General features: G+C 38.9%; 1 protein-coding gene across 1 annotated transcript in view; it reads right to left on the bottom strand.

Moving 5' to 3' along the window:
• LOC107042895 overlaps positions 1–27,136 on the bottom strand; it is a 204,167-nt gene that overhangs the window by 112,147 nt on the left and 64,884 nt on the right. The window contains exons 3-4 of the mRNA XM_015264145.1: positions 25,796–25,895; positions 19,574–19,733 (exon numbers count right to left, since the gene is read on the bottom strand). Coding sequence (XP_015119631.1) covers positions 19,574–19,733; positions 25,796–25,895 — 260 coding nt within the window. The remainder of the gene's footprint in view (positions 1–19,573; positions 19,734–25,795; positions 25,896–27,136) is intronic.

The raw sequence follows: 27,136 nt of genomic DNA, 5'->3' as shown, positions 1-27,136 counted from the left end.
AACAGGTGCTCCAGTTCCACTCCGGATATTTCTCGATTAGACTTCTCGAGTGTCTCGTCCGAGAAATTTCATAATAGGAGAATGTATTATTAATGCATAGGCGTTCTTAGGAATTGATGTGGACACATCAATTATGATGGTGAAATTTCTATTGCCATGGCGTACATAGAGAAAATAAAATAGTCAAAATCATCAACTATTTGGTCATAGTAATTCCTCCCATGACCATTGTAATTTTTACTACTCAATTCTCTCCGAGGTAACTCCGAGGTAACTCCGAGTAACTCAAGAGCGAATAATGCACGTAACCAGAAAGAAAATATCAAATGATGATTGCTGCACATTTGCTTTCACTGAGAAAGCATCTCTTTGTGCATAATCAATACATTATATATTCATTTAATGGTAAATATTCTTTATCAATCACTTTCACTATTTCACAGAATTAGCACTCGTTATGTATTTTTTTCGTTTCACATTTACTGGAATTTGATGAGAATTAAGATTCTAATCTAATTTTCAAGGTCTAATTTTGACATTGGCGATCAATCTGATATATTCTATTGGTAAAGAAAGTTTCTTCCTCGTTGTCATCTAAATCATTAAATTCTCGCCCCATCCTATCGACATAGGATAGTCTACAAATTATACCAACTCCCACGATAACTACCCAATTACCCCGGCAATCTCAAAAAGAATCCAACAAAAAATCGCCCCAGTCTTCAATTGTACAGCGTTAAAACGAGACTCTTGACAAGTGATGAGGCCAGCGAAGGGATTAAACCGGCAATAGCCGTGCAAGTGGTCTCTCGGCATATCAAATTTTCACAGGGCCTTCGAGCACTTATGTAAATCCTCGGAATTAGCACGTCACGTGGATTAAACTAAAAGGGTAAGTGGGGGTGGAAATTTCAGAGGAGGAAGATATAAAACGCAGAGGCAATATGAGGGATTAAAAATTCAGGATAGACGAACGAGACCATGAGCATTGAAAAGCGTATACGTAAGGGGAAAAAGTAGGCTCCCTTTCCCCGGCTGCTAGTACTCAACGGGGAATACTTGGCCCTCCGGTGTGAAATCCCCCGGTGAGAATCTTGGCAAGTACATTTTATCCTTCAAGATGTCTCGGTTGATGCACACACGGGATGTCCCAGGGTCTTCCGGGAGCTGACTAGGCACTGGATCTACGATCCTTTAGCAACTACTTCCCTCCAACCCATTCCTCCTTATCCCTCGAACCCTTTCTTCTACTCCAACTCCACAGCTGTAGTCAACAATTTCTGGTTTTCAGTCCTCACCCAACATCACAGTCGTTCCCATGACAACGTAATTGCAAAGCTGGACAATTGTGGTCTCTGGGCATTTTGCACTGCATCGTTTCAACGGACGTTATTAATTCGTCGTCGTATAAGCGCACCTCTGTCCGACCAACCACCCTCCGAAACGCTCCGATCCCAGTGGTTATTGTCCCACCAACTCATTCATCATACCACATGAAACCAAGAAAATTCCATCCCAACATAAATCCCTCACTTTCATTCAATTTCCCTATTATACCCAGCATTTTTTTTTCACTCTTCTCGACAATTTTCTGATGAACGGAAAGGACAATACGCCTCGGGATATTTTGCAGGTACCCAATTAAAGACATTTCCTATCGTAAAGATCACAATCGTAGTAGAAGCAGTTGCCAGAGTGCTCGGTACGTTTGTCTTGGCGCCAAGTCTGATAAGCACTTCAGAGCACTTCTCGTGTGTCAGGACACTTGGACGATGTCCAAAAATGCTTCTCAAGTGCGTTCATACTCACAATCGTAATAATAATCCATTGAGATTTTAGAAGGACATTTTTGATAGAAAATGTTCTGCTCCATTCGTTATTGAAAGCGCAATCAACCGACTAGGGGATGCGTTTGAATCCACGAACAACCTTCATATCTCACCTTCTCACTTCGTCTCCTTCCTTCATGCAGGTGTATAATTTATCATCAAGAAGCCCATCTCCCCCTCTCATCTCGTTTTTCAATGTATCCCGTTTCAAGGAACCCAGAGCTCTCCCAAAAGACTTCTCTGATGTCATCATCACTTTAACAGCCACTACGTGTTTCAGTACTGGCACGACTCTCCTAACGTCCTTGGGTTACTCCAAAACCATCTCGTTTCACTCTCAACGTAAACTCGGTACATTTTTCCTTGAGAATGTTCTTAGGTAGTTTCTCATGCTCTCCTTGGGTTTGTTGTATATATTTCTTCTCTCCCCCCCCCCCCCGCTTCACCGGGTTTTCCACCAGTTCCCTAGTGTGTACCGCGTCCGATTGCCCTCTGACCTTAGCCATCATGAAGTATAATGTATCATCCCTTCCTTCCTAGCTTCCGCGGCCGGATCCATGAAGTGTCTGCTCACTCCTTCTACAGGCCGTTTTACAGCATCGCACTCTAAACACACTCCTCTATTTCTTCTCTCTCCTTTTTTTCCTCTCGTCTTCTCTTTATTTCTTTCGCTGTCAGAGTAGGCATTAGTGAAAGAGGATGCCCCGGGATACGCAAGCGTCTTTCAAGGAAAACAGAGGAGGTTCTCTGTGTGTAGAGTCCAGCGCTAAGTCAAGAAAGAGAAATAAAAAGGAGATGAAGGGGAAGCGTTACGGTAAAGACGTCACGAACTTTGTTGAACGTAAAAGACGAGCGAGATGAGTGGAATCCATTTTATCTATTCTATCTCTCTGGATATCGTTTTCTGGACAGTGCCCTACATACGAGAATGATTCTCACACTTGTCTCTACATCTATTTATGGGGAAAAGTTCAGTCTCCCTCGCCTTTCATTTCGAAATTGTCAAAGAACAACTGATTGTCGAACGGAGGCGACTGTAGAAAGAAGAGCAGACGTGGAGGAGAAAAATGCTCTAGGGAATTTTTTCTTGTGCACAGCTTCAACAGAGAGACACCGTTGCCATTTGTTTTTCAACGCCTCCCGGACAAATTCGTACCAAGGCCCCTTTCACGTCCTCTGTTTCAGCTGCTGTCTTGATATGACAATATGTTACGTCTTTGTTCCGTTCTGTTCTGTTCTCCATACTCTACTGTACTATGTGTTTCAGAGATGCCATTTTTTGGGAAAAAGGAGGAATTAATGAGCTGCCTTCAGCAACAGGTTTTACGATACTGAAGTGGCATCGGGTGAAGCATCTGGTGGAATCCTGAAAACATTTTCAATACAATGAATAGAGTTCGCTTCAATTTTAGTAGGTATTGAAAAGCCCTTTTCGATAGTGATGCGAAGATTTGAATGAGGAACGGCTATTGTCTGGCTTCTTTCTTATTTAGGAATTATCAATTCAAATGCTGTGAAACACTTCGCGAGGACCTGCAGGTGCGTGAAGCAATGTTCGTCAGTTCCAAGTAGCAGATATTTTTGACACAGCTACCACCTGCCTTCTTGTTTGAAAGAACCTTCTTCTCTCGCCAAATCTCCGTCCGTATTACTGTTTTGCAAGTCGGGAAAAGTATAACCAGTGGAGCCGATGGGAGAGGGGACTATGCCCATTAACCTTAATAGGATCGTTTGCGACGACATGTCTGCATATCTAAAATCCCAACCCAACTGGGCTCGAGGTTTCGTTTCCACTATCTCAAAGTGTGTAAAAAGAAGGGGATGGCGAGGAAGGAGGAGGAGGAAACGACGTCCGTGTGCTGTCGTCATTTGCTGGGGAAAAGCCGCAGGAATGTGTTACTGATATTTTTTCTCCTTCTGTAGTGACTTTTCGGGAAACTTTTATACTCTAAATGGACCCGGAAAAAGGCTCGCTAAATATTTATATCAGAAATGCTGCTTTTTTAGGGCGGCGGAGGGCGAAAGGGAGAGGGAGTGCTAAGGGCGGGAGGTGTTGCATTTTACGAGGATGTTAGCATGCTCGAGGGTCTCAAGGAACGAGGCCACTATTTACATACTTGCGTCGCACTTTTAAAGTACAGAATTTAAAAAATGATGTATTTCCATAATCTTGTTGAATGGGTCTTTGATGACACTAGGGGCGAAGTGAGGAGAAAATTGGAGGCAGAAAGTTACGGAGTTTGCAAGGAAAACCTTCGTAATAACTGATTAAAAATGGATCAATTTTCGACACTTTTTTTGGGGTCATGACGTCAACTCACCGGAATCAAGTTCTCCTTGCGACTACTACCAGCGCTATTGAGTTATTCTAGCCTCTCAAAGTACGAGACATTCAACCAAAATAAATCGAGGGGATTATGTTTGAGACAATTATTAAAAGTGGATAAAAATAATTATTAAACTATTTCCGTGTGTTTCCTTTATCAAATATGAGTTCTTGGGGGCATATATTTGAGGAAGAAAATTTTTTTTAAAACATGCAAGTTTCCTATTACGGATGAGTAATTGTAAAATACGAAAAAAATCATTGTAATTCACGGCAACAAAGAGCGTAATTTGCGAATACGAAATCGTAAATTACGTTTATGTAATTGTAATTTACGCTATAATTTCAAGCGTAAAATACGCTTCAGAAAGCATAAGACGACTTCTTAAACGTAATTTACGTTCAAGTTTTTTTGTGTGTAAATTTCAATTAAATGATATTCGAATGACGCAGTATGGCCCATGGAAGGAGTTTTATCAGATAATGGCAAGCGGTTGCAAAATCATTGAATATGAGCAATTTTCACTGTGAAACTAAAATTCATAAAATTTAATTACAAATGTAATCAACCACAAGAAAGCTTACTCAAAATTATATTTCAAAAAAGAACCAGCTTGTGAAATGATGACATAATTCCCCACACCGTCGTTTACCTTTGAGAGCTGTAATAACTTCTCGTTCCGTAATTGCTTCCCCAATAATTCACCCTTCCAACTTCACTAATTGCTATCCACGTAAATAAAGAATAGACGTAAAGGGGGAAAAAAGTTCCCGCCTATCTATTGCAGCGTCAACATGAGAAAAAATGAACTGAAATGAGGAAATAAATGAATTTCAGTAGTGACTATCCATCGAAGTACATGACGAATCGTTGAAACGTGGAATGGTATCTAATGGGAATGAGTGAAGGCGGAAAAATATTGGGAAAAAGCCTTTTATCTCATTCGAGAAGTAGAAGGGGAAAGGATTACGACTGGCGTCAATGGTCCAACGGTTGAAAGTGGATCTCATAAGCCACTCTGGGGTTTTACCGCTACATGGTGAGCATTGGGGCTACCGATGAAAATCCCCGCGAGACGCGGCTAACCGGAAACGTTGAAACGATTGGGGCATTTCTCATACGTCCAATTGCGCCCACATACAGGGCATCCCTTTGTGCTATTATTATTGCGGTTGATAATTCAACCGATGCACGGAGGTATTGTATGGAAATTTCATGATGGATATTATTATTCGGGCAAGTTTTAGCGTGGAGAATTCTATGCACAAATTAGTTATGCTCTTTGCAATTAATTATTACGGGGAATTTACGTCGGATGAAAGGCTGAGGGCAGACATGAATTGCTCAAAGAGTAAATAAAAATGATGGTAGATATTGGGGAATGAATTTTTTGTTGTGAAATTATTCTGCTGATGGAGGTCGGACGGCGATGACAGGTTATAAATACTCGACTCTATAACCATAAGGATGGCTCTCTCAATTACTCTGTAATCCAATACTCGAATAAATATAACACTTTCTGTCGTCATTAACGAGCTTGGTAACGAGTGAACAACAGATGCGATCAATTCTCTTGTTTTCAAGAATTTAATAAGGATATTTGCTTCACAGGAACGGGAAAAGTTTTGGTTTGTTGTGGATAGGAAAAATTTTAGCCAATTGAAAAAGTAGTGACAATTGTAGGAAGTATTTGAATGAAAGGGTATCAACTCAATAAATTCACTCCCCAAATAACTTTTTAAAAGAGTGGATATTTGCCCAGATATTGTAGGATCGCCTTCTTTACGAAGTCGTCATCAAAAATGTAAACAATTTGGTATTTGAATAATCATATCTCAGTCGGAAGAGTGCTCTTGCCCACGGCCCAGGGCAGACTGTCGACGGTCCTGTTCCTTATGGGGACCTCAAACCCAGGTTCATCATTTGTTTAGACTACATCGAGATCTGCGTCGCCAATGGATCGATTGCTGAGAGGATGTTTACGCTAAAGTACGCCAGCACCTCTCCGAACAAAGCCATCTCCCTCCCGAGTTATGATCATTCGGTCCCAGTATTTTAAACGTGAAAAATCTCTCCACACCATTCAGTAGTGAAGCGGTAAACCGGATCAAGTCGATTTTGACTTTTGGCGAGTTTTTGATGAATATCTCGGAATCTAAGAGAGATAGGAAAAATTTTGTCACGACCTTCTTTGTACAGTCAATTAAGGTTCACAAAATAGTTTATGACAAATATTTTTCTATCTCTTTTAGATTCCGAGATATTCGTCAAAAACTGGCCAGTAGTTAACCCAGTCGCCGCTGGGTTAAACCGACCGCGCTGTTGCCACCTTGGCACTTACCACTATGCGCGCATTCTAAGTGTGGCCGTGAATCTAGCAGCACTGTCGCTCGAGGGGTCGCCAAGGACTCACTCGCACTGGGCGGCGCGGCGCCCCTTTTCAGTCCGTTGGACGTTTCTTTTCATTTTTTATCTAAACAAATTTCCCGAGGAAAAATAGATGACGCCAATACTCAATAAAAGAATTGAACTAGGAACTCTAATTTTTTCAGAATTTTTAAGCGTCGAGAAACACGCTAAAATATTAAAAAAACGGAAACGGACGGCGCCGCGCTCATTGAGCGAGTGATGGAGGGTTAACGATAGTATTTCATACCAGGTAGAAATTTAATGTTATATGTGGCGATACATGTGGAGGTTAATTGCAACTATATAGATACCTACATCAGCAATTATTTTTTACAGTATCATATGCATGTTTGATTATTGAATCAGGCGGTCATTGGAGATGTCCGTGACCGGTTAACGGCTAATAAGTAAATTCATTATAATAATGGCTTGATGGATCGTGGACGATAGGGCCAAATTTCTACTGAATTTCTTCGTAAGAAAAAAAAAACATTTCAATTAAGGGAAAGATTTTTCTTTTTTCGAAGGAGACATATTCTTTATAGCAATATGGAAAATAGTTTCTTGCACATTTGATTATTCTTTCATAGAATTTTTGAATTAATTGGCGTCCGTCATAACTCATCACCAGAGTTTTTGGCAAATAATTTGCCTCAGGCCAAATTTCTACTGAATTTCTCCGTAAGAAAAAAAAACATTTCAATTAAGGGAAAGATTTTTCTTTTTTCGAAGGAGACATATTCTTTATAGCAATATGGAAAATAGTTTCTTGCAAATTTGATTATTCTTTCATAGAATTTTTGAATTAATTGGTGTCCGTCATAACTCATCACCAGAGTTTTTGGCAAATAATTTGCCTCAGGCCAAATTTCTACTGAATTTCTTCGTAAGAAAAAAAAACATTTCAATTAAGGGAAAGATTTTTCTTTTTTCAAAGGAGACATATTCTTTATAGCAATATGGAAAATAGTTTCTTGCAAATTTGATTATTCTTTCATAGAATTTTTGAATTAATTGGTGTCCGTCATAACTCATCACCAGAGTTTTTGGCAAATAATTTGCCTCAGGTAAATGTCAGTTCGGTTTATAGGTACGGAAAGCCTTAATGATCTGGTCGTGTGGTGATCCCCCATGCCTTATGGGTTTGGCACATATCTCGAGCGAGAGGCAAACCTCGTCCTCTCTCGTCTCTTGCATATGGGAGTAATTCAACCAGCATTGCTCGGTCAGTGCGGGTGCGGCTTGGTACAGTAGTGTAACCTGCACCAGTTCAGTGGTACAATCGGTCTGTAACTCCACAGTATATACATATATATATTTATAGAGGGAGAGAGAGAGAGAAAACAAGGTTTCATTTTGGGGTTTCAGCTGCCGTGACGTTATCCCCGCGGGTTTGCATACCCAATTCGCCATCGGATAAGCCGCTTACGAATTTCGTTCGATCGTATCTAAAATGAATCGCAAAAGCGTTATATATATATTTCAAATGCATTGAAATCGCCTTCAGGCGCATTGTCGAGCATGATAAACAATCGATTTTTTTGTATCGATTATGACGATCTTGTACTTGAAATGAATTGGAAAGTTCAGTACTTGTTATTTATTGTTTGGGGCGATATGCCAGTTCTTTAGTTGATTATGTCATCAGAAATAGATCAGCGACTGGACATTCGATAAGACCGAATAGACCCTATAACCTCCACACTGAGAAAAAATTTCTTTTGCCAAGTATATTTACTAACTACAAGAAAATTTACACATGTCTTATGCAGATATTTATAAACATTTACTTGTGGCAAGTAAATATACTTGGCAAAAGCAATTATTTTCTCAGTGCAACCAAATTTGTTTTTTTTTTTTGAATACGTGATGTCTAAAACCATATTCTCATCAATGTAACCTTCTGTCGCATTCATGCAACTTTTTAAAGCAGAATCGTGTTCTTACTTCATGAATTTATGACCTTTATGCAATTTCGCAGAATTCCCTTTATGTACATTTACTTCGATCATACATTCATTATCCCCTATTCCCTTATGCAAATGACTTGGCTATTTCAACCTGAAATGCCATCCCAGTTGTCTCATAGTTTCACTTGGCGTGAAATAGAAATCGGCGTTGAGGAGAAATAAAAGTGCACATCAACGGCAAAAAGGGGTCTCCGAGGACCACCCATTCGAGTGCGGGATGCTAGTGAGGTCGTAGAGCGTTAGTGCGGAATGCTGTTATACCTCGAAAGGAGACGGAGACGATGCGATAACTTGTATTTTTCGCTGCTCCACTCCTTTTTTATCCAGTCGTATTTCTTCCATTTTCTTTTCTCGAGGCAGTCGAGTGTCGTTTTAATACTGAAATACAATTTCATCCCAGAATCGTTATACTGGAGACATAAATTTCCAGAAACCGTGAAATGTCAAATCTCTACGTCTTTAAATTACAAATTTTCTTCTGGATATTTTTGGGGTGAGAGAATTGATGAGATGTATCAATACATAAAACACTCTCTGGGGCGGGAGAAAAAATGCAGGAAAATTCTCTCGTATTTTAAAAAATACTCTTATCAGAATCAGATATGAAGAGAGTTCCATTCCATTTTCCCATGATGTCGTGACCTGTTCATCGTTCTCGGCATTTCTCTCCACTCGTTCATTCCGGTATACACACGATACCTCGCGAGAAGAGGTCAGTCATCTCTTTCATTGCATTTATATTCTACCTCACGGTCTCTTTTATTCCACAGAGACGTGTGAATGCCGTAGTATAATTCCTCCCCTAATTACCGACCTGATAGTGGAAGATAAAAGCTCACAAAAGAACCTTAAAACAACAATAATCAAGAAAATAGACAGAAAGTAATTCTGGAAAAACCCAAAACAAAGGGAATGAATGAAAAGGAATATCATCCCAACGTGTGAATCAGATAGTTCAGAGTATATTGCGTTCCATTTTCGATATTAAAAGCTCGGAAATGAATCATAAACTTGTACGCCACAAAAAATTCAATGTGCAGTATTTTTTTATCCCACAACAAATTGACACGATAATTTCATGTATCCCAATGGGACAAAGAGGGAGTGGGTTCAGATAGCCTCACGTGTGCAGCAGCCTTCGGTCCATGACCGCAAACTTGTGGGTACACGAACAGCTGGCAGCGTTGCTCATTGCTCCATACATCGCGAGTGTAAATTCCACGTGTCTTCTTTTTGTTATTATTACTCAAAGAATTAAAAAATATCTCCACTGAAACATGAAGCGAATGAATAACAACATAGAATGAAAGCGTGTCAATTGATGGCACGATTTGTTAAAAAAAAAGCCTGTGTAATGGAACACAGAACAGAAAAGTGCCAGCAATGAGATTCAACGGTTTCCACTTTGAATAGAAATACTTGCGTTATTCTGCACTGTGTCTGTCATCATTCAAACGAAACTGGATTTGAGTGTGGTTGTAAAGGGTGAGAGGGTGGAAGGAGGGGATTCGTCATTGTAGGGGTAGACCCTGCGGGCCCCCAAGTGTGTGAGCGCACCGACTAAGCCACTGCAACCGCAACGCCATACTAGTGGAGAGAACCCCTACGGCACTGCAGTACTCCGACTCTTTCTTCTGTGCGGTTCCATGTTCTGCTTGTGTATGGGTCTTTCTGCTATAAAGGCTGAAGACGATGGTGAGGAAGAATTACTCTTTTATAGGGGCAGGAGAGTTTAATTGAAGTGTTGGAATGATTACAGACCATTTGGGATGTTGTTTAATTAATTGCAGAGGTTTTGTTTAACTATGGACCTTAATTATTTGTTGCATCCTACATGGAGTGTTTTTGGATTACACCTTATGCTATGTGGGATTATAAACGTAAGGGCTGGATAGGGAACGTGGTGCCTCTACCGCTTACCTACGAAATAACGATAATTTTCGCATCCCAAACCATGATTTCACTTAAAAATTACAGTCGCGTAACACTCTTTGGCTACACGGAGAAAATAAAATAGTAAAGATTGCTATGTTGGAATCCTGACATAGTAAACGTTACCAAAGTTTTGTAAGTATTACTATGGACATAGTAATGGCTAGCATGGAACGAGTGGTTACGATGGGACATGGTAAGCTTCTGAATGGTAATAGGTCCTATGGACATAGTAATAATTACTATGCTGTATAGCAGAGCTTCCCATGTTACGTAAGAATTCCGGAAAAAATAGACCAAGGGAAGTTTTTAATTTAGGTGGGTTTTAGCACATTTTGGGTGTGTGGGCTAATGTTTCGTGTGGGTCATTGGCGACATCGAATTTGATAAAACATTCTCTAATTATTGAATAAATGATGAAAAGAAGAAAATTTGGGTGCCAAATCATGTGAAAAAGAATTACAAAGCGATTGAGCATAATTTTATGGGAGGATAATGCCGTTATCATAGTGGTGTAACATAGTGCTGTTATCATAGTGAAAAACCTTACGTACTGGTCCAGAAAAATCACATCGTAAAGCCCAAAAAATCGTGGGGCGCTATTTTTGTCATTTAAATAGGTGAAAAAACGAAAATTTTCGTGATAATTACATACTGATAGTAGAGTTCCCAGATTGAGTGAGAGACAGTGTGGGAAAAGTAAGTGGTTGTAGGCACAATCAGGTAAGCGGTATTGCCNTATCGCTTCGAGTCTGATGAGACTATATGGCGATTGATCAAGACTTTTAAAAATGGTTAGATCTCACCATTCTACCCGGCCAGGAATCGAACCTGGAACCTATCCGTTGTGAAAGTAAGTGGTTGTAGGCACAATCAGGTAAGCGGTATTGCCTGCTGAGCGGAATAGGTATCGCCTCCCCTACTCATTTGAATGGATGTGTAACTTGGTGACACAGATCACCCACACTCAACCAAGTGCAGGAATATTTATTTTCATCACAAGGTCCACAAAGTATTTCCTGACGAATGTGGCTTCGTAGGCCGAGCCGAAGGCGAGGCCTATAATCACATTCGTCAGAAAATACTTTTGGACCGTGTGATGAATGCAATTTTTCATCAGAAGGCCCGTAAAGCGCGATCAAACCGACGACGCGAGGTTAGAATCGCGGTTTACCGGGTCTTCTCACGAAAAAATAATTTTCGGTGAACACTTAATAAATCACTCTCTAAAATATTTATATTTTATATTTTATTTTTAAGGGAATCAGACGTTCATCCGTATAGTGCAGATTTTTCAAGTGGAAAAGATAGGTGGAGGATTTACGCCTGACAAGGGTCATAATGTCAAATTAAAAGGACGAGCAAATAAAAATTCCGAAAATTCTAAAAAAAGCAAGATTTAAACAATGAAAGACAGAAATAAAAGTCCAATAATATGGACCGGACGATCTGGGCTTTATTTGCGTCATCTAACTTGACAATGCAAATGCAGTTGTCCTCATTCTACTTTTTAAAATAAATACATCAATTACTTTATCTGGATGGAGTATTTCAGTTCCATCGTAATTGATGTCGAATATCGAAGTCGCGTCAAGGTTAAAATGAGTAATTAATAGCAGTGAATAGGTTTCCGATCTTCGAAATGTTGAGAATGAACCGTTCAGCTGTGCATAGTCAATACAAATCTAATCAATAAGGCAAAATATCTCCGAAATTGTGATTTTCAAACAATACAAAATTTTTGAAAATTTTCGAATAAATAAAAATAACAATTATTGCTATCGCCTTCATCTTCAAACTCAGTCAAAGGGACATCCGAATAAATTTTTTAAGCCATCATTCAATCAATTCAGAAGTTTTTTTCTTAGTTATCGTGGGACAACCGATTTTCGAAAGAATCAAAAAATTAAAAAATTAGAAAAAGTAATCGATGAATTACATTCTAATTAATGGCGATGGCTAGGACTCAACAAAACCTACAATTCAAAAAAAAGATTCAATTCCATTCATTCATTAGTGAACAATTGAAGAAATATTTAACCACACACATACATACATACACACGTATGTACGGACACGGTCGAAAAATTTCATTTTTGGACTTTTTGAATCATAATTGGTGAATATAACACAAAAAATCCGAAACTTAAATTTGAACGTTTACAATGCTTCCTTTCGGAGCAAACAAATTCAAAGATTCTGAAGGAAATTGTCGCATAGATTCTCCCAACCCTCTTCAACCCCAAAGTATTCCCCAAATAATTCGCCTGAGAATTCCGATTCAGTCCCCTTTTACTACCATTATTAGTTCACTAGAATTAATTGCTCCAAAAAATCCACCAAAAAATTCCCATTTTTCACGGTAACAAATTTTACCCTCCAAACGTGAAATTCCAATAGTATTGAACGTGAAACTATGAAAGGATAGAATCAAGGCCCCTGAACAGAGCCGAAAACGTGATTGGATTTCATTCCAATTGGCTTCCTCTCCAGAATGGTGGAAACGGAAACGGACGGCGGGTGGGTGGTTAGAAACTAGTGCAAGCCACTGACATTCGTCGGCTCTGGATTCAGTTTTCGGTCTACATATGACGATGTGTGGGGATTCTAGAAACCGTTGTCGTTCCACTTGGAATTATTCGGGCAATTTGTCGCTGGAAATCAACTGATAGTATATTCCGCCCTCATCCCCGCTCATACCGCCGTCCTTCATCGGTAATTGCATCTCGAAAATTCTACATAATTTTCTTGGTCTCTGAACAGAGATAGAATTGATCCATGGCAATTGAAGTTGTTTATTTTTCTACTATCTCGAGATAAGTGATGAAAAAATTCTGGCAGTCGTTCAGTTTTGGCTTCATCTCCTCCCCCCCCCCGCAATCCCTCGCCCCGCGATCCCGATCCCTACGAATCGCACGATATAACCCATTCTTCCATACTCAAAAAGTTTTCAAAACGTTTTCTTGAATATATCTCGTGAAATCGTATACTATATTTTTTGGATTCTTTCACGAATCTTCTCCACTGTGCTATCTCTCTTCTACCTTTTATTTTTTTGTAAATTTTTCCTCCTAAGGCAATCGTGTGAGTCTGGATAAACTTGCGAAGAAAAAGTTCTGAGGAAAAAGAACGTCTTGTATCGATTATCCTGCAAAGAAGTTTCGCAGTGAAAAAGGAAGGACTCGCATCGATTATAAAAAAATAAACTCAACTTCTTTCTGAAACCTCGGAAAATCTTTTTTAATTGCGGAACATTCTTCCAAGTCTTTTAAATTTATTTTTCCATTCTTTTTGACATAGATCTCCTCAGGGCAATAACTTTATTGACTTTCCGTCACCGAAAAAAAGTTGCTGGGGTTTTAAAGCGGAACTTCTACCTTAAAAATGTAATAAAAATGTTTGATTGTTCCCGGACGATAAACACCTTTTTTTTGCTGTTTAGCCTTTATTCATAATAAATTGTAGTATGAATAAAAAGCTGTATATAATACATTACATTCCATTAGTAACAAATTGGAAATGCAATTTTCAAGTAACAGTTGAAAGTTTCCCTTTAGTAAGGCTTTCAACCCCGTTATAAAGCTTTCAATTATTCGTTCGAACAGACGTTAATTAATGTTGAAATGGTTTTCTATATGCATGGCTTCATCATCACCTCGCCCCCCTTCTCTTTTTCCCGTTGTCACTGTGAACACGTTTGTACTAGCGTACGTTCTCTCATTCTATGGAGTTACCCTCCAAGTGCTTTCAACCAGTTTCAGTTGAAAAAGAAAAAATTGGAATTAAAAAATGGAAGTAAAAAAAGATGAGAATGAACAATAAAGTCCTTCAACTTTTTTAATCGCACCGGGAGCACAATTTTGTACGCTTGTGCTATTTCTCGTGATACGTAATTTTGAATCTACTGGCCGTACACTTCTGCGTATAACGCAATTACTCTATCGTCCATTTATCATCCGCCCCTCTGCCTTACCCTCTCTTGTCGCTATTTCTATTTTCTTGTAAACTGCAAAAAAAGTTACTTCCGTAGATTCAACTGAATCTGTAGAAGATACTGTGGGAAAAAAGCTTATTGCAATCAGATACAATGAAAATGTCATTTCCAATGACATTTATCTTTTTTTCTGTTGGAGATTGAATGGAGTTGGTGGTAGGGGGTTTGGGGAGGCATGTGAGGGGGTGAGGAACATATGAAGTTGAATTGAAAACTTGATAACAACTACATTGGTCGATGCACCAGGTGGCACTTGTTTCAAATAATCATGCAACGAGCGAATAGTCGGTAGACAGCATCTGGTATTGTGAGGAGATAGCTCTCAAGATTAGTGCTACGCTCTCTGGAGATGTACTGAAGAAACTTCTCTGGGATTTGTTAGGGACAATAACTCCGCAAATTACTTTGAGAAATACTTAGCTGGATGCAGAGTGGATTAATTCTTTACCTTTGTTCAAGTGGTGTTTTGCTGAAGTCGTATCCGTGAAGATATGGAGGGAAAGAAGTTCCCGGGGAATTTCACCGTGAAAATGAGCGAAACTCATTCAATCAATTTATTTACTATTAACTATCACCGTCTTGAGTGCATCATTGTGCCTCGAATGTCAAATGAAAATTTCAAGAAAGTTGCAGTGATTCTTGATAGAAAAAAAAAGAATACTAGATGAATTTTCGCTGAATTGCAAAACTCTGTCTATTTATTATATTTATCCATTAAAAATAAAATTGTGAGCTGAAGTCTTCACAAAATGGAGGCTCGAATTTTGGGCCATATTTGGGTCAGAACGCTACTTCAAAATGATGGATTATTAATTACTAAAATTCCAATTATTGTGATTTGTTTATCAATTCATAAACTTTCCTAATAAAAATTGGAATTTATGAAGGGAGGAAATTGCCCCAGCTGAGCTGGAGGGGGGAATACCCCTTTCGTGAACAAAATTACCCGACAATTTGAATTGCTTCAAAATTTAAATTACTGATTCATTGATTTGAATCCCACAATAATTAATCCCGTTCACGATTAACTAATAATATCGAGAATGCTTAGTGATGCCTTGATGGTCTCGAGGACAAAAGCTCGTTAGCACTCTCGAGGGCAATCGTACCGCCCTCCCTATCTTATAATGGAGAATCCAGGAGAACCATTCTACGAATTAGCAACATGCATTATAATCCCACAGACTGAAGTAGCCACAGGCGTATCTGCTAGGTATAACGAGGATGAATTAAACTTTGTTTTCGTACTAAAACTTTCAGCATTAATCCATTCGCATACTGCTGTATTTCCGTTTTATTTGTAGTATGGATCAAAGAGGAGGCTCCAGGCTTCTATCACTCCACTGGCCATAATCCAATATCTACAAACGAAAATGTTTTGGCCTCTCTCGTCCCACGAAAATACCAAATATATCCAAAATATTTATTTACGTTTGTTCCTGGATTTACACGAAGTTAATACAACTATTCAGTTTGTTGTTATTTCAAGCGATCTATGGCTACTCTCAGGGATTTCCGAGAATCGACTCTCGACCAGTGCAGCCATGATCCAACGGTTATTCTCGCGGTAATGGAGGAACAGTGTTATCGAGTCCTCCACCCATTTCCCCACCCTCCCGCGCTCATCGCGTTCAACGATCCTACCAACTTCTTTTCTCTTTTCTAGATCGAACTATCGAAGTCGCGGGTAAAAAAGATGGAGAGAGACCCATCATCGAACTTGGCTTTCTCCTTGAAGTGCTTAAATGGAAATTGATGTCGGAATCCACTCTAAATAACCCTCGAAATTACGAACAGTGTTGCCAAGTTGGTGATTTTGTCACCAGATCTGGTGTTTCGAGAGGGCTGACTAGTGACGAAAATTCTCTTGTCCACCGGTGACGAATCTGGTGATTTCAAAAATTTCATTGGTGACTGCCAAAGTTGGGTCGTTTACTAAAAATCGGAGTTTTCCCCGGTATATAGTAGAATACTGGCAATTTACCTTTCCATGGTAAAAAGGTAAATAACTGGTAGAAAACCCCATCACCCAACTATCAGTACAGAAATGCTCGTGGCTGAATTTCACAAGGGTTGTCAGTCGGAAGGGTCATGCCTTGCAAGGGTTAAAATTCATAAGGGTCATACCTTGCAAGCGTCAAACGTCACGAGGGTCATACTTTGCAAAGATAATTCCTCGCAAGGGTCAAATATCGTACGAGTCATATCTCACAAGTTTCCTACCTCGCGAGAGTCCAACGTCGCAACGGTCATATCTCACAAAGGGCCAACGTTGCAAGGTTTATACATGGCAAGGGTCATACCTTGTGAGGATCATGTCTCCCGTAGACCCTTGACGATTTTCCTCTCTGTTCCTTTGTCTAACCCTCATGATCATTAGACCGTTGTGATTGTCTTACCTGCGCCTTTCCCAGTTGACCCTCGTAATCGTTGGCTCAATTTTTAAAGCCACATGACAATACAAAAAGACTGAAAACATTGAACATTTAAGTACCTATGTTTCCAAATTATCAATCAACTGAAAATTCAATGATACGTAATATTCAATTATCAGAATGAATTCGTAAATTAATGCTTTTATTGAAATGTCAATAAATGTTCCATATGATAAGCTCACTTTTAATGCATTTTCGAGATGAATGAGGACTGTCATGGTTAATTTGACTTTAAATTGAATTCCATTTCACAAAATTGAACATTTTCATGCAGTTATTATACTTAAATTTGAAAACAATTTCCCATTGTGATCAGATGCATGAATATGGTATAATAAATGAATAAATTCTAGAGATGTTGAAAAATTGAAAAAAAAAAATTTTGTGAAAGATCGCAAATTTCCTTTTATCAAGTTGGTTCATTTCCCTCAAGTATATCTGTTTTACTCCATCAACTATTCTCGCATGGAACATATAATTTTTTGACAGAATACATTTTTTTCTCTCAGTATAGCCAGTCAATGGCAGATGAAGAAGAACGACGCACTACAGCATTACCTGCATATGGTGACCAATCTAGGGTTGAACTTCAAATTGATGTGATCATAAAAATCCCTGTAAATCATCAAAATACGAGTGGCAATCATTCTGAAATTACACTTCATTAAGAATCAAATATGATGTGATGTTCAAGTTTCATATTGAATCATAAAATTCAAGTTGTCATCAGAATTTCTATGATAATAAAATGAACGCCATTCTCTCGAATTCTCAACAAAAAATATAAATTTCATGAATGAATGTATTTTAAATCTAATTCCATATTCCGAAATTGGAAATCATAATAATCACATAATTGGTGATTAAATTCCACTAAATATCAAACAATATATGCCAAGGGTCCATTGGACGTAAATGACCTCAGTGTTTCTAAGCTCAGGTCTTTATTCACCGCTTAGTAGATATGCCTGCAGTAACTTTCTGGAATGCTATAGCAACTGGCACCCTGTAGGATACCGCAGCTTTGCCTTGACACTAACCTTTTCTCTTCATTACTCTTTAATATGAACACTTGGGAAATCAGTTACAGAGAAAATGATGGAATCGTTGGCGTCTCAAGGGATAGTTTTTGGTGTTACTCATTGATTAATGGTCTCCATGTGATGTTTTTTTAATGGGAAAGCGATTCTAATCATCATTATTCGTCTTCCTTCGGCTTTTGTTTCGGTCATTAGAGTCAATTACATCTAATATAAAAGAGGAATGCTATATCCTATCCATTGCCTTTCAATATTTACATATGATTCTACGTCCGGTGCCCACTCGTCTCGCCAACCTCCAAATACCTCACTTATGACCCTCATATGACACGCATGATCCTTATTCTGATCCTTTTGACCCTTAATCTAACTCTCGTGACCCTCATTATACCTCTAGTGACCCTTATTTTGACCCTTCATTTCTGACCCTTAATTTTGGGTTCTTAATTTGCAGTATCAAATTTACCCTTCATTTCTGACCCTCAATATAAGTTTCATGACCCCTAATCTGACCTAAATGACCCTCGTGACCCCCTATTCTGACCCTTGCGACCCTTCATCTGACCCTTGTGACCCTTAATCTGATACTTGGTGAGCTTATTATGATCCTCGGGACCCTTATTCTAATCCTCATGACCTTTATCCTGACCCTCATGACCCTTAATTTGGAGTCTTAGTTGCGATTACCAAATTTTCATCACCAAAAGTCGATTTGGATTTTTATATTATAGAGAGAAACAATTGACGAATTGTGTTGCGTGTCAATCACGCGATAATAGTTCATTTTTTATACTTTTATTAGAATTTTTTCGGTTTCAACTCGAGTATTTTTCCCAAAAATTTTTTGTAGAACTTGAAATCAATTCAGTCCCGTTGTCTATACACTACACAGTCATAAAATCATGAAATTCGTTCAAGAATATTTCTCAAATATCTTTGCTGGAAAACCCCGTTCATCTGCGCTAGCAGCTTTAATAATATACGAGTCTGAAAGAACTTCAAATACATGTACAGCCAACCTATCACGATTGTGATATTAAAGTAATAGAAATTCTGCTCGACTAGTTTCCCGACTTTTACATATCCGATCTAATTAAGCGAGAATACTTTATTGGATAAGTCTGAAAATTGTTTCAACTCAATTGTTGGATCGATTAGATTGAAACACTTGGGATTAAACTACAGATAAAAATTGGTCGACTTAGAGTTAAGTAATTTAATAGAGCGTTTCGCGTTAAAAGTTTATCTCTCAATGATAGTAAGACCTGGTATAGGATGGATGTAGAAGGCAAGAAAGCAGCCAGGTTAAAAGGCGCGAAGAGGGAACGAGGAAACACAGAGAGGGGTGCAGCAGTAGTAGCACTACGAGTTTCCTTCCGACGAGAGAAACCAATTTCCAAACTCGAAACTATCCCAACCGCACGTCTCCCCTAATATTGCAACTGCCTCACCTGGTAACTCGATTCAACGTACACGTAACTACTACCAGAATCGTCACTTTTACGGTCCACAATATCGCACGAGTCTCGCAGATTTGGAGAATTACCAGGCCCAGAGGTTCACTGTGTTTTGAAGGACGTGGGTTGAGGGGTGCATGTGCATTTCCAAGAATTAAATTATTGGGTTGCAAGACTTACGTCTTGAGCTGAGAGAATTCTGGTCGCTGGTTGAATTGTTATGCTGCCAGAGTGTGGACGATGGTGGAGGGAGTCTGGTGTATCACCTCGGGAGCATACGCCTCTGTACCAGGGAAGATCACTTCCGTTTCTTCTGTGTCTGTATTTTCTCCACGCGTGTCTGAAGAGAGAAAAATTATTTAAAAAATGCTTATTCGATGTCAAACTACCTTTCTCATCGAAATTTAATTGTGCACTATGTTCGTTCATTCGACATTGCTGACTTGAATTTCTTTTTCATTTCTTTGTATTTTTCAAAAATTTCTAATTCCCAGTAAGAACCAAATCAAACTTTTTCTTGGCACTGTTTTTTGACAAAAATCAGTAGTAATACCTCAAAAGTTTCAAATTTATCTGCTATTTCCTGACAACTTCGTTGCAAATAAAGGAGGGTATCAAGTTTTGCAGGTTAAAAAATGCCGAGCTTGCGCGAGGGATTTTTCTGCAAAACTTGATACCCTTGGGGGAAATGCCCGATCAATTTTGAAGCTCGAGGAGTATTTGTCGAATTATTTTTTCCAATCGGATTTTGGCCGATCGGAGCGCAGTGGGAGGTGAATTAGGGAAGATTTAAATACGTTATGTTGATAGAATAACCCGATTTCCGTAGACTGTCAAATACAAGATTCGATGTGAAACGAGTTGAAAAAATTGAGAGCTCCTGGGAAATATTGAAAAGCTAGGAGGAAATATCCGAAATAAAACTGTCCGGTAACCTCAAATACTGCGTTCTGATTGGTCGAAATGCGATTGTGAAAAATAATCTATCAAATTCTTTCTGCAATTATTTTCTCAAACAATAGTTGCTCATTTCATTAGGGCATCCCGTACATTCTGGGCACCCAGAAACATTAATTATTCATCACAAAAGTTTGACACTGACGATGATTTTCTTGTTAGGCAGAAAATGTTTATTTATTTTTTTCCAATGTCTTTAAATTTTTTTTCTCCATTTTAGTCTTCTCTCTAGTCTCGAAAAATTTATTTGCTCATAAGATCTTGCGTTATTTTGCTACTTCTGAATTAATTGCTACCAATAATACTAGACTGCCAATTGAGCACCAACTCAACCAGAATATTTCTATTTATATCAACTTTCGTTTAGATTTACTTGAGATTTTATCTTCAAAATTCAAGTTATGTTTATACTAATTTAATTCTGCCTAGATTTTCTTCGGCCTGAACGTTTTATTATTCAGCTTACCCATATTGAGTGATTCAACTTTAGTTTGACTGATACATTAATTCGATAATGAATAACCGTAATGATGATTATCAAAATGATGACTATCAAAATGATGATTAATTTTTAATAACGATTCTTCTTCTCTTCGTGACAGTTCCTTTCATTCTAATTTTCTTCGTGATCTGGGCAATTTTATCGTTACGATTACACCCTTAAAATTTTACGCTCACAATTACACCAACGACTAGAGGTCCATTCACCGCTGGGTTCAGCCAAGGATAGATTATGTGCTCCTCCTCCGTGACTGAAGCCCTGGCCACCAGGGATGGCCGAACCTCGGACCATGCTTGGGCGCCCAGGCTTATGCCAGACTTGGCCTGTCTTTCCAACACTGGCATTTCCTACCTGGAGGCGTCGCTAGTTATAGAAGTAGAGAGGAAAAACGGATGATCCTTCCGGGTGTCTAGTTTCATTATGAGATGCTTGAGAGGAATTTCTAGAGTTACTCAATGTTTTTAACGGTGTCGATTCATATTTCGACTAATTGGAAACTCAAGAAGCAACTACAATATTAAATATTATCCGTAGAAACTTTGAAGAAGAGGAACTGAATCGTCGTCCCAGATCCCGGTAGGCAATGAGAAATGGGCAAAAACTGGCTTAATGTTGGCCAGTTCCGGGCCAACTTGGCCAATAATGGGCCATCATCGGCCTACCCTGGGCCTTATCAGGGAGAATTAAATGTAGGGGAGGGTAGGGAAAAACGGACCGGGAGGGCAAAACGGACCACTGATAGAAATTTGGTACTTTTTTTCTTTTCTTTAAATCAGGAACACTGAATATATTGAATTAAAAGAAAGTTTTTTGGATCGACACTGTCACAGGGGTTTTATAGACAAGAAGTGTCGTTGAACCGCAATTTGATCAGATTTGCTAATCACCTCAAACCACAAATGACTCTGAAAAACCAATATTTCCTAGGAATCAGGGTCTCTAAAGGCAAATAGATATTTTTATATTCATTTCTTGTCTAAACAAGCAGCGCGACAGAAGGCATTTGACGGATTGCATACGACTGCTACTCTGCACCCATTTTTTTCTACTATTTTCATTTCTACTGATTTCATTGGTAGTATATGCTTCCCAATGGTTCCCAATGCTTGTTTTCTAAAAATTAAACCATATATTCCTGTTATATGGCTTTCTCAATTATCCCAATGTGAAAATGAAAGTCGCTCTACGGTTACATTTCGCATGCTAAAATTTGCCGAGATTTTGCATATTATTCATCTTCAACTTTTCTCTCCGTGCTGTGAAAAACGAAAACGACGAATAGGCGCTCATATATTTTGTTACGAGACACTATCCATAGGGTGTATGCTACCTTCATCGATATTAGAGCTGTTTCCATCATACGTAACTAGATTCCGTATCTTGATGAAAAATTTCCTCAATTAATCCGGCAAGAGCGGCTCACACTCAAATTTCATTTAGCCCTTCGTCCCCATGAATGGGTCATTCATGTCCGTGATATATATAACGAGTTTATAATTGGCAGTGATATTCATCAGAATTTTTTCACTATTTTTGCAAAGAATTCCTAGTTTGGGGTATGAAATGAATATTTTTCCGACACGGAGAAAAAAGTTAGAGAAAAGTTACCGAACAGGGGACATAATCGTGGAGCGAACTCGATTTCTAGTACGTTTGCACCCTACATTGGGGAAGAAGTGCGGGACAAATAGTGAATTTTTCTCCGTTGGCCCGTGAAATTTTACTGAACGTGAGGGTAAGTCCCTTTTCGTTTATAGATTTTCGGGCATAAAGTGGCACTTTTCGTAACTTTTAGGATAGTAAACGAAAAGGGAGTTTTCGTTTACGGGATTCACTTTTCGTTTACCACAGCTGACTTTCTAGTTACAACTTGGGGTTCGTTCCTATGCCACAAGTAAAATTTACCTTGCATTTCATCAAAAATTATCCCAGTGAACATGAATGATTCCTCAATATTAGTATAATTTTTCTGTAATGGAGAATGATTTTTCATGAAACAAGTGGAAAAAGAGCGCCACTTTGCACACTTCGCGCGCAAAGAACCGCCTTTTTCTCACCAGTATCATAAAATATCGCACAATACATATAACAAAAAGTACTTCCTGACAAGTGTGATTGCCATTGAATTGATTTTCATTAAGAACATAGATGGAAGTAATTTGATGCAAATATTCAGCATAATAATTTAGGTTCTCTGCCAAATTTCATTACGTCTAATTTAGGGAGTAGACTCTCATATGCTTCCGCCTAATATAACTACGACACCGTGAGGGTGATAGCCTATAAAATGGAACCCATGCAGAAGCGTATCTGTGTGACTAATTAGAATGATGCACATAAAATGGAAAAGTTTTTCAAATGGGATCTCATATGGGAATGTGAGCTACGTTTCATTGCTTGTCATCGTTATGCTGATGAGAGGGCATGTGTTCCGTGTCACGTGGAAGATTTATCGTAATTCGATAACGATTTCATCCACAATTGGAAAACGCTATTTCAATGAAGCAACTTTATAATGAGTTTACGAATCTGTGATTTAGTTCACGAAGTTTTGACCAATTTCAACATCTGAATATCTCCCGGGCTTGAGTTGGAGGGTAAAATTGTCGCTGACTCGTCTACTCATTGTAAGATTATAGTCAACACTTGAAAATGCTACTGCAATGAGCGTCACACACTGATAGAAAAAGCGGAACGATATAGGGGAGCTGGTGCCTGTATCGTTCAGCGGATAATACCGTCCACCCTTTTTTCTCAGGATTGATTGCGAAAGAAATTTATTTTTTATTATGTAAATATTTGATAACAACAAGTAATTTCAACAGAAATTTTCAATTTTCTCTCGTGGAAAAATTATTTAAAAAATCCAAATCACTTCGTACTGAATTCTTAAAATATTTCGACCACAGAATTTAAGATTTTTCAAATTTTCAAGTTGGCCCATAATTGAATGGAGTGCGTAATCTATGTTCGTTATCCATTTCCACATCCATTGCGACCTTTTCGATAACAGAAAACTGTCTTCATCAGTCATTATTGGCTATTTTATCAGCCTCCGTGTTGGAAGGTAATTCCGCCCAGAGTTTGTGGGTAATGCCGCCCAGGATTTCTATAGGGCTGCTAGACTGCAGCTAGAGGGCGGTCTACTGACAGCTCAATTGTTTGGAGTAGTCGGTGGCCCCTCGAACACCGGGTAAATTCAGGATAATTTATTACTATTCACATGAATTCTTTCTCAAAATGGAGCCAAAGAATGGAAACGAAGGATGAAAATAGGAAAAATTATAACAGTTGGTCTGCATTGCTCAAGAACGTCATGAAAACAAGGTGGGCGGTATTGGACGCATGCCGGGCGGTATTACCCTCAAAGTTCGATTCCATCGCCCACTGGCAGATGGCAATTGAATTACATAATTAAATATATTTAATATTAATAACAAATCTGTCCTCTTCACATCTGCGAGTAAACACCTCGAAGAACCCATTCTAACCGGTTATGACTGCTTGTAACGAGCGGGGCTGGAAAGAATGACTCATTTCCCTTAGGTGGGGGTGCATGCACCAACTCCCCTACGTATTAACTACCATAATAAGCGGACTTTGGAACACTCAAACGCATCAGTTTGTTAACCTTAAAATAATCCTTCTATCATTGTAAAGAAGTTCCGTCTTAGCTTGTTCTCCACTACACATTCACTATCTCCGAAGTAATTTGGTTTTCCTTCATGAAACCTTCGCCCTCAATTAATAAAGATTCCTCCAAATTTCTACAATGCAATTGAAATCCCCTAGAATTGATTCCCTCTAAAGTTCTATCTGTCATTCATTCCACTCGAATCCTCAAAAATTCCGTTCCACACCCGACACTACCAGATTTATATCTCCCGTCATCGTCACCCAGGTGAATTCCCCGAAACTTCCTCTCCACTTTTCGTTACCCAAAAGAACTAACACAACTACCCCAGACTGAAGGATCTCCGTTTATATTGTAACCATCGATATCTCGATCCATCAACGTAGAAATTTATAGCACGTGGGTGTTAGATGTACAAAGTGAGAAAGCCTGACGAACTATTCCTGCGGAAATACTCGCATCCCAGTTTAACCCAGTACTGCACAGAGAGTGAGAGAGAGAGAGAGAGAGAGAGAGAGAGAGAGAGAATGCAGCGTACATTGAATTGCGACATTAATCAATGTCACTATGGTCTAGAGAACTCCCACTCTCCTCGATCTTTGGGCGAATATATGGAGTTACCGTTTCCCCTCACCGATGCAGCTTTCTGTTGACTTATGACAATTGTTAAATCTGTGGGGTTGAATGGTGTACCCGGTGTTTAAAGGAGCGGAGGAGAAATCTCGACAGAGATGAATGCGAAGGATTGAAGGTGAGATAATGTTGTTGAGAGGTTGGGGCACGTTGGACACTAATCCCCTGATGGCGACCGACTGCAACGTGAATTCTTTTCTCCTATTATTCGACACAGAGTGAACGCGTTCAACGAGAAAAACGATGTACGTACATGTGTGTAAGCTGACCTACATCGCCCTCGCGTGATAAGAACTGGTCCAAAGAGGTGTAAAATCCAAGTATCGTTCCTCCTGCTTAGAGAAACTTTTTCCCTTTCCAATGCACTTTAGCCCCCTGAAAGTTACTCTCAATCTATAACGTTGCCCTCTTTTCTCTTAACTCAAACAGATAATGGAGAATAAAGAAATAACAGGTGAGACTCTTGAAATGATTTCAGTCGTAATCCCGGCTGATCGATAGAGTCACAAGCTTAAGTGGACAGCTCGTAGATACGTCGGACGTTATCGGAGAAGGTTTATGGAAAAGCTTTTGTGGTCGTAAATGTCATGTACAATTGTCAATTATCGGTGGACTGCTCTTTGAGGTGTGAAATTAGATTGATATTTTATTCTGCGAAATAGGATGATCATTTTACCTGACGCCAAATACAATTGCAACAGCAACGATGAGGGGAACCAGGGTGGCAAAACATGCCAGGAATACCGTCTGCATGTCCGAGAATGCAGCAAGAATACCTGGAATTTAAAATAATTACATTATTTACGTTGTTGAACGAAACATTGTGGGAATTTAACATCTTGTCGAAAGGACTTGGACAAACTGACATTTTCAAATCAAATCTTATAGAAAATATACTTTTGAATTTATTAGAACATAAACAAAGAAAGTTTAAAAATATTAGAATGTCACGTTGACGTAAAAGAAATAAAACCACAAAAATTATCAAAAGTAAAAAAAAGTGCCATTGGCATGAGGATGTTTTATTTTCCTTTTTGTATTCGAAAAAAAGGACTTTTTGATGTGCAACATCTTTTCCTACAAAATGTACCAGTTTTCCATCACAGTATTAGATAAAATATCCACCGAATCCTGCACATGGTCTGTTTGCGATTGTTTTTGTAGGGGATAAGATTTTCTCAATTATTAGAAAAACATCAAGTGCACGATTCTGTAGATACTTCCCTAATACTGCGACAAAAAGTTAGTACATTTTCTAGGAAAAGGAGTCGCGCATCAAAAAAATGTTTTTTTTCCAAATACAAAAAGAAAAAAACATACATATGCCCATGACGTTAAACTGGGACACGACGTGTATTTCCCTTTATTTTCCGTCAAAATTTTTTTAATACAATTTGAAACAAAAAAAAAATCTGTAACCGGCACATGACGCGTTGTTTATTTTTGATCGTTTCTGTGGTTTATTTATTAATCCAAAGAAAGGAGAGAGAATGGAGTTTCATTTTTTTTTTGTGGTGAAGAGTACGATTCTCCGAGGGGATTTCTTTAACAAGGAGAAATAGTATACAGGTGAAAGGGCGAGGGGTGTTGAACATTGTACATGGGTGGTGGGACGTGCAGAGTACCAGTAAAAATTGTTGGTACACAGTCGCTGGTTGCCTCTCTGTCAGTGCGTTGAAGGAGACCACACGAGCCAAGATGGAAGGAGAGGGAGAAGGACAGAGTGCAGGAGGAGAGGGATGCATGGTCGGTGACCCGGAAAATACCTGCTTGCACAGGCAAAACCCAAACTCTCAGTGCGACCCGGCAACCGGTGCAACACGCGCAAGATTGTATATGGTAAACAAAGCCGACGAACGCACCGAGCTTTTTGGGTTGAGAGATGTATAGATGGTAGGAAAGGGAATGAACAGGTACATACGCAATTGGAAGCGCTTCCGGGTAAATTCTCATGGTTGCATGCATGAATGAAGAAAATAGAAATTGAGAGATATTTCTGGTGGAGTCAACGTAATCA

The sequence above is a fragment of the Diachasma alloeum genome, unplaced genomic scaffold (genome assembly GCF_001412515.2).
Source record: "Diachasma alloeum isolate Michigan unplaced genomic scaffold, Dall2.0 Dall_scaffold_00179, whole genome shotgun sequence".
Lineage (NCBI taxonomy): Eukaryota > Metazoa > Arthropoda > Insecta > Hymenoptera > Braconidae > Diachasma > Diachasma alloeum.
This window is presented reverse-complemented; position numbering and strand designations above follow the sequence as displayed.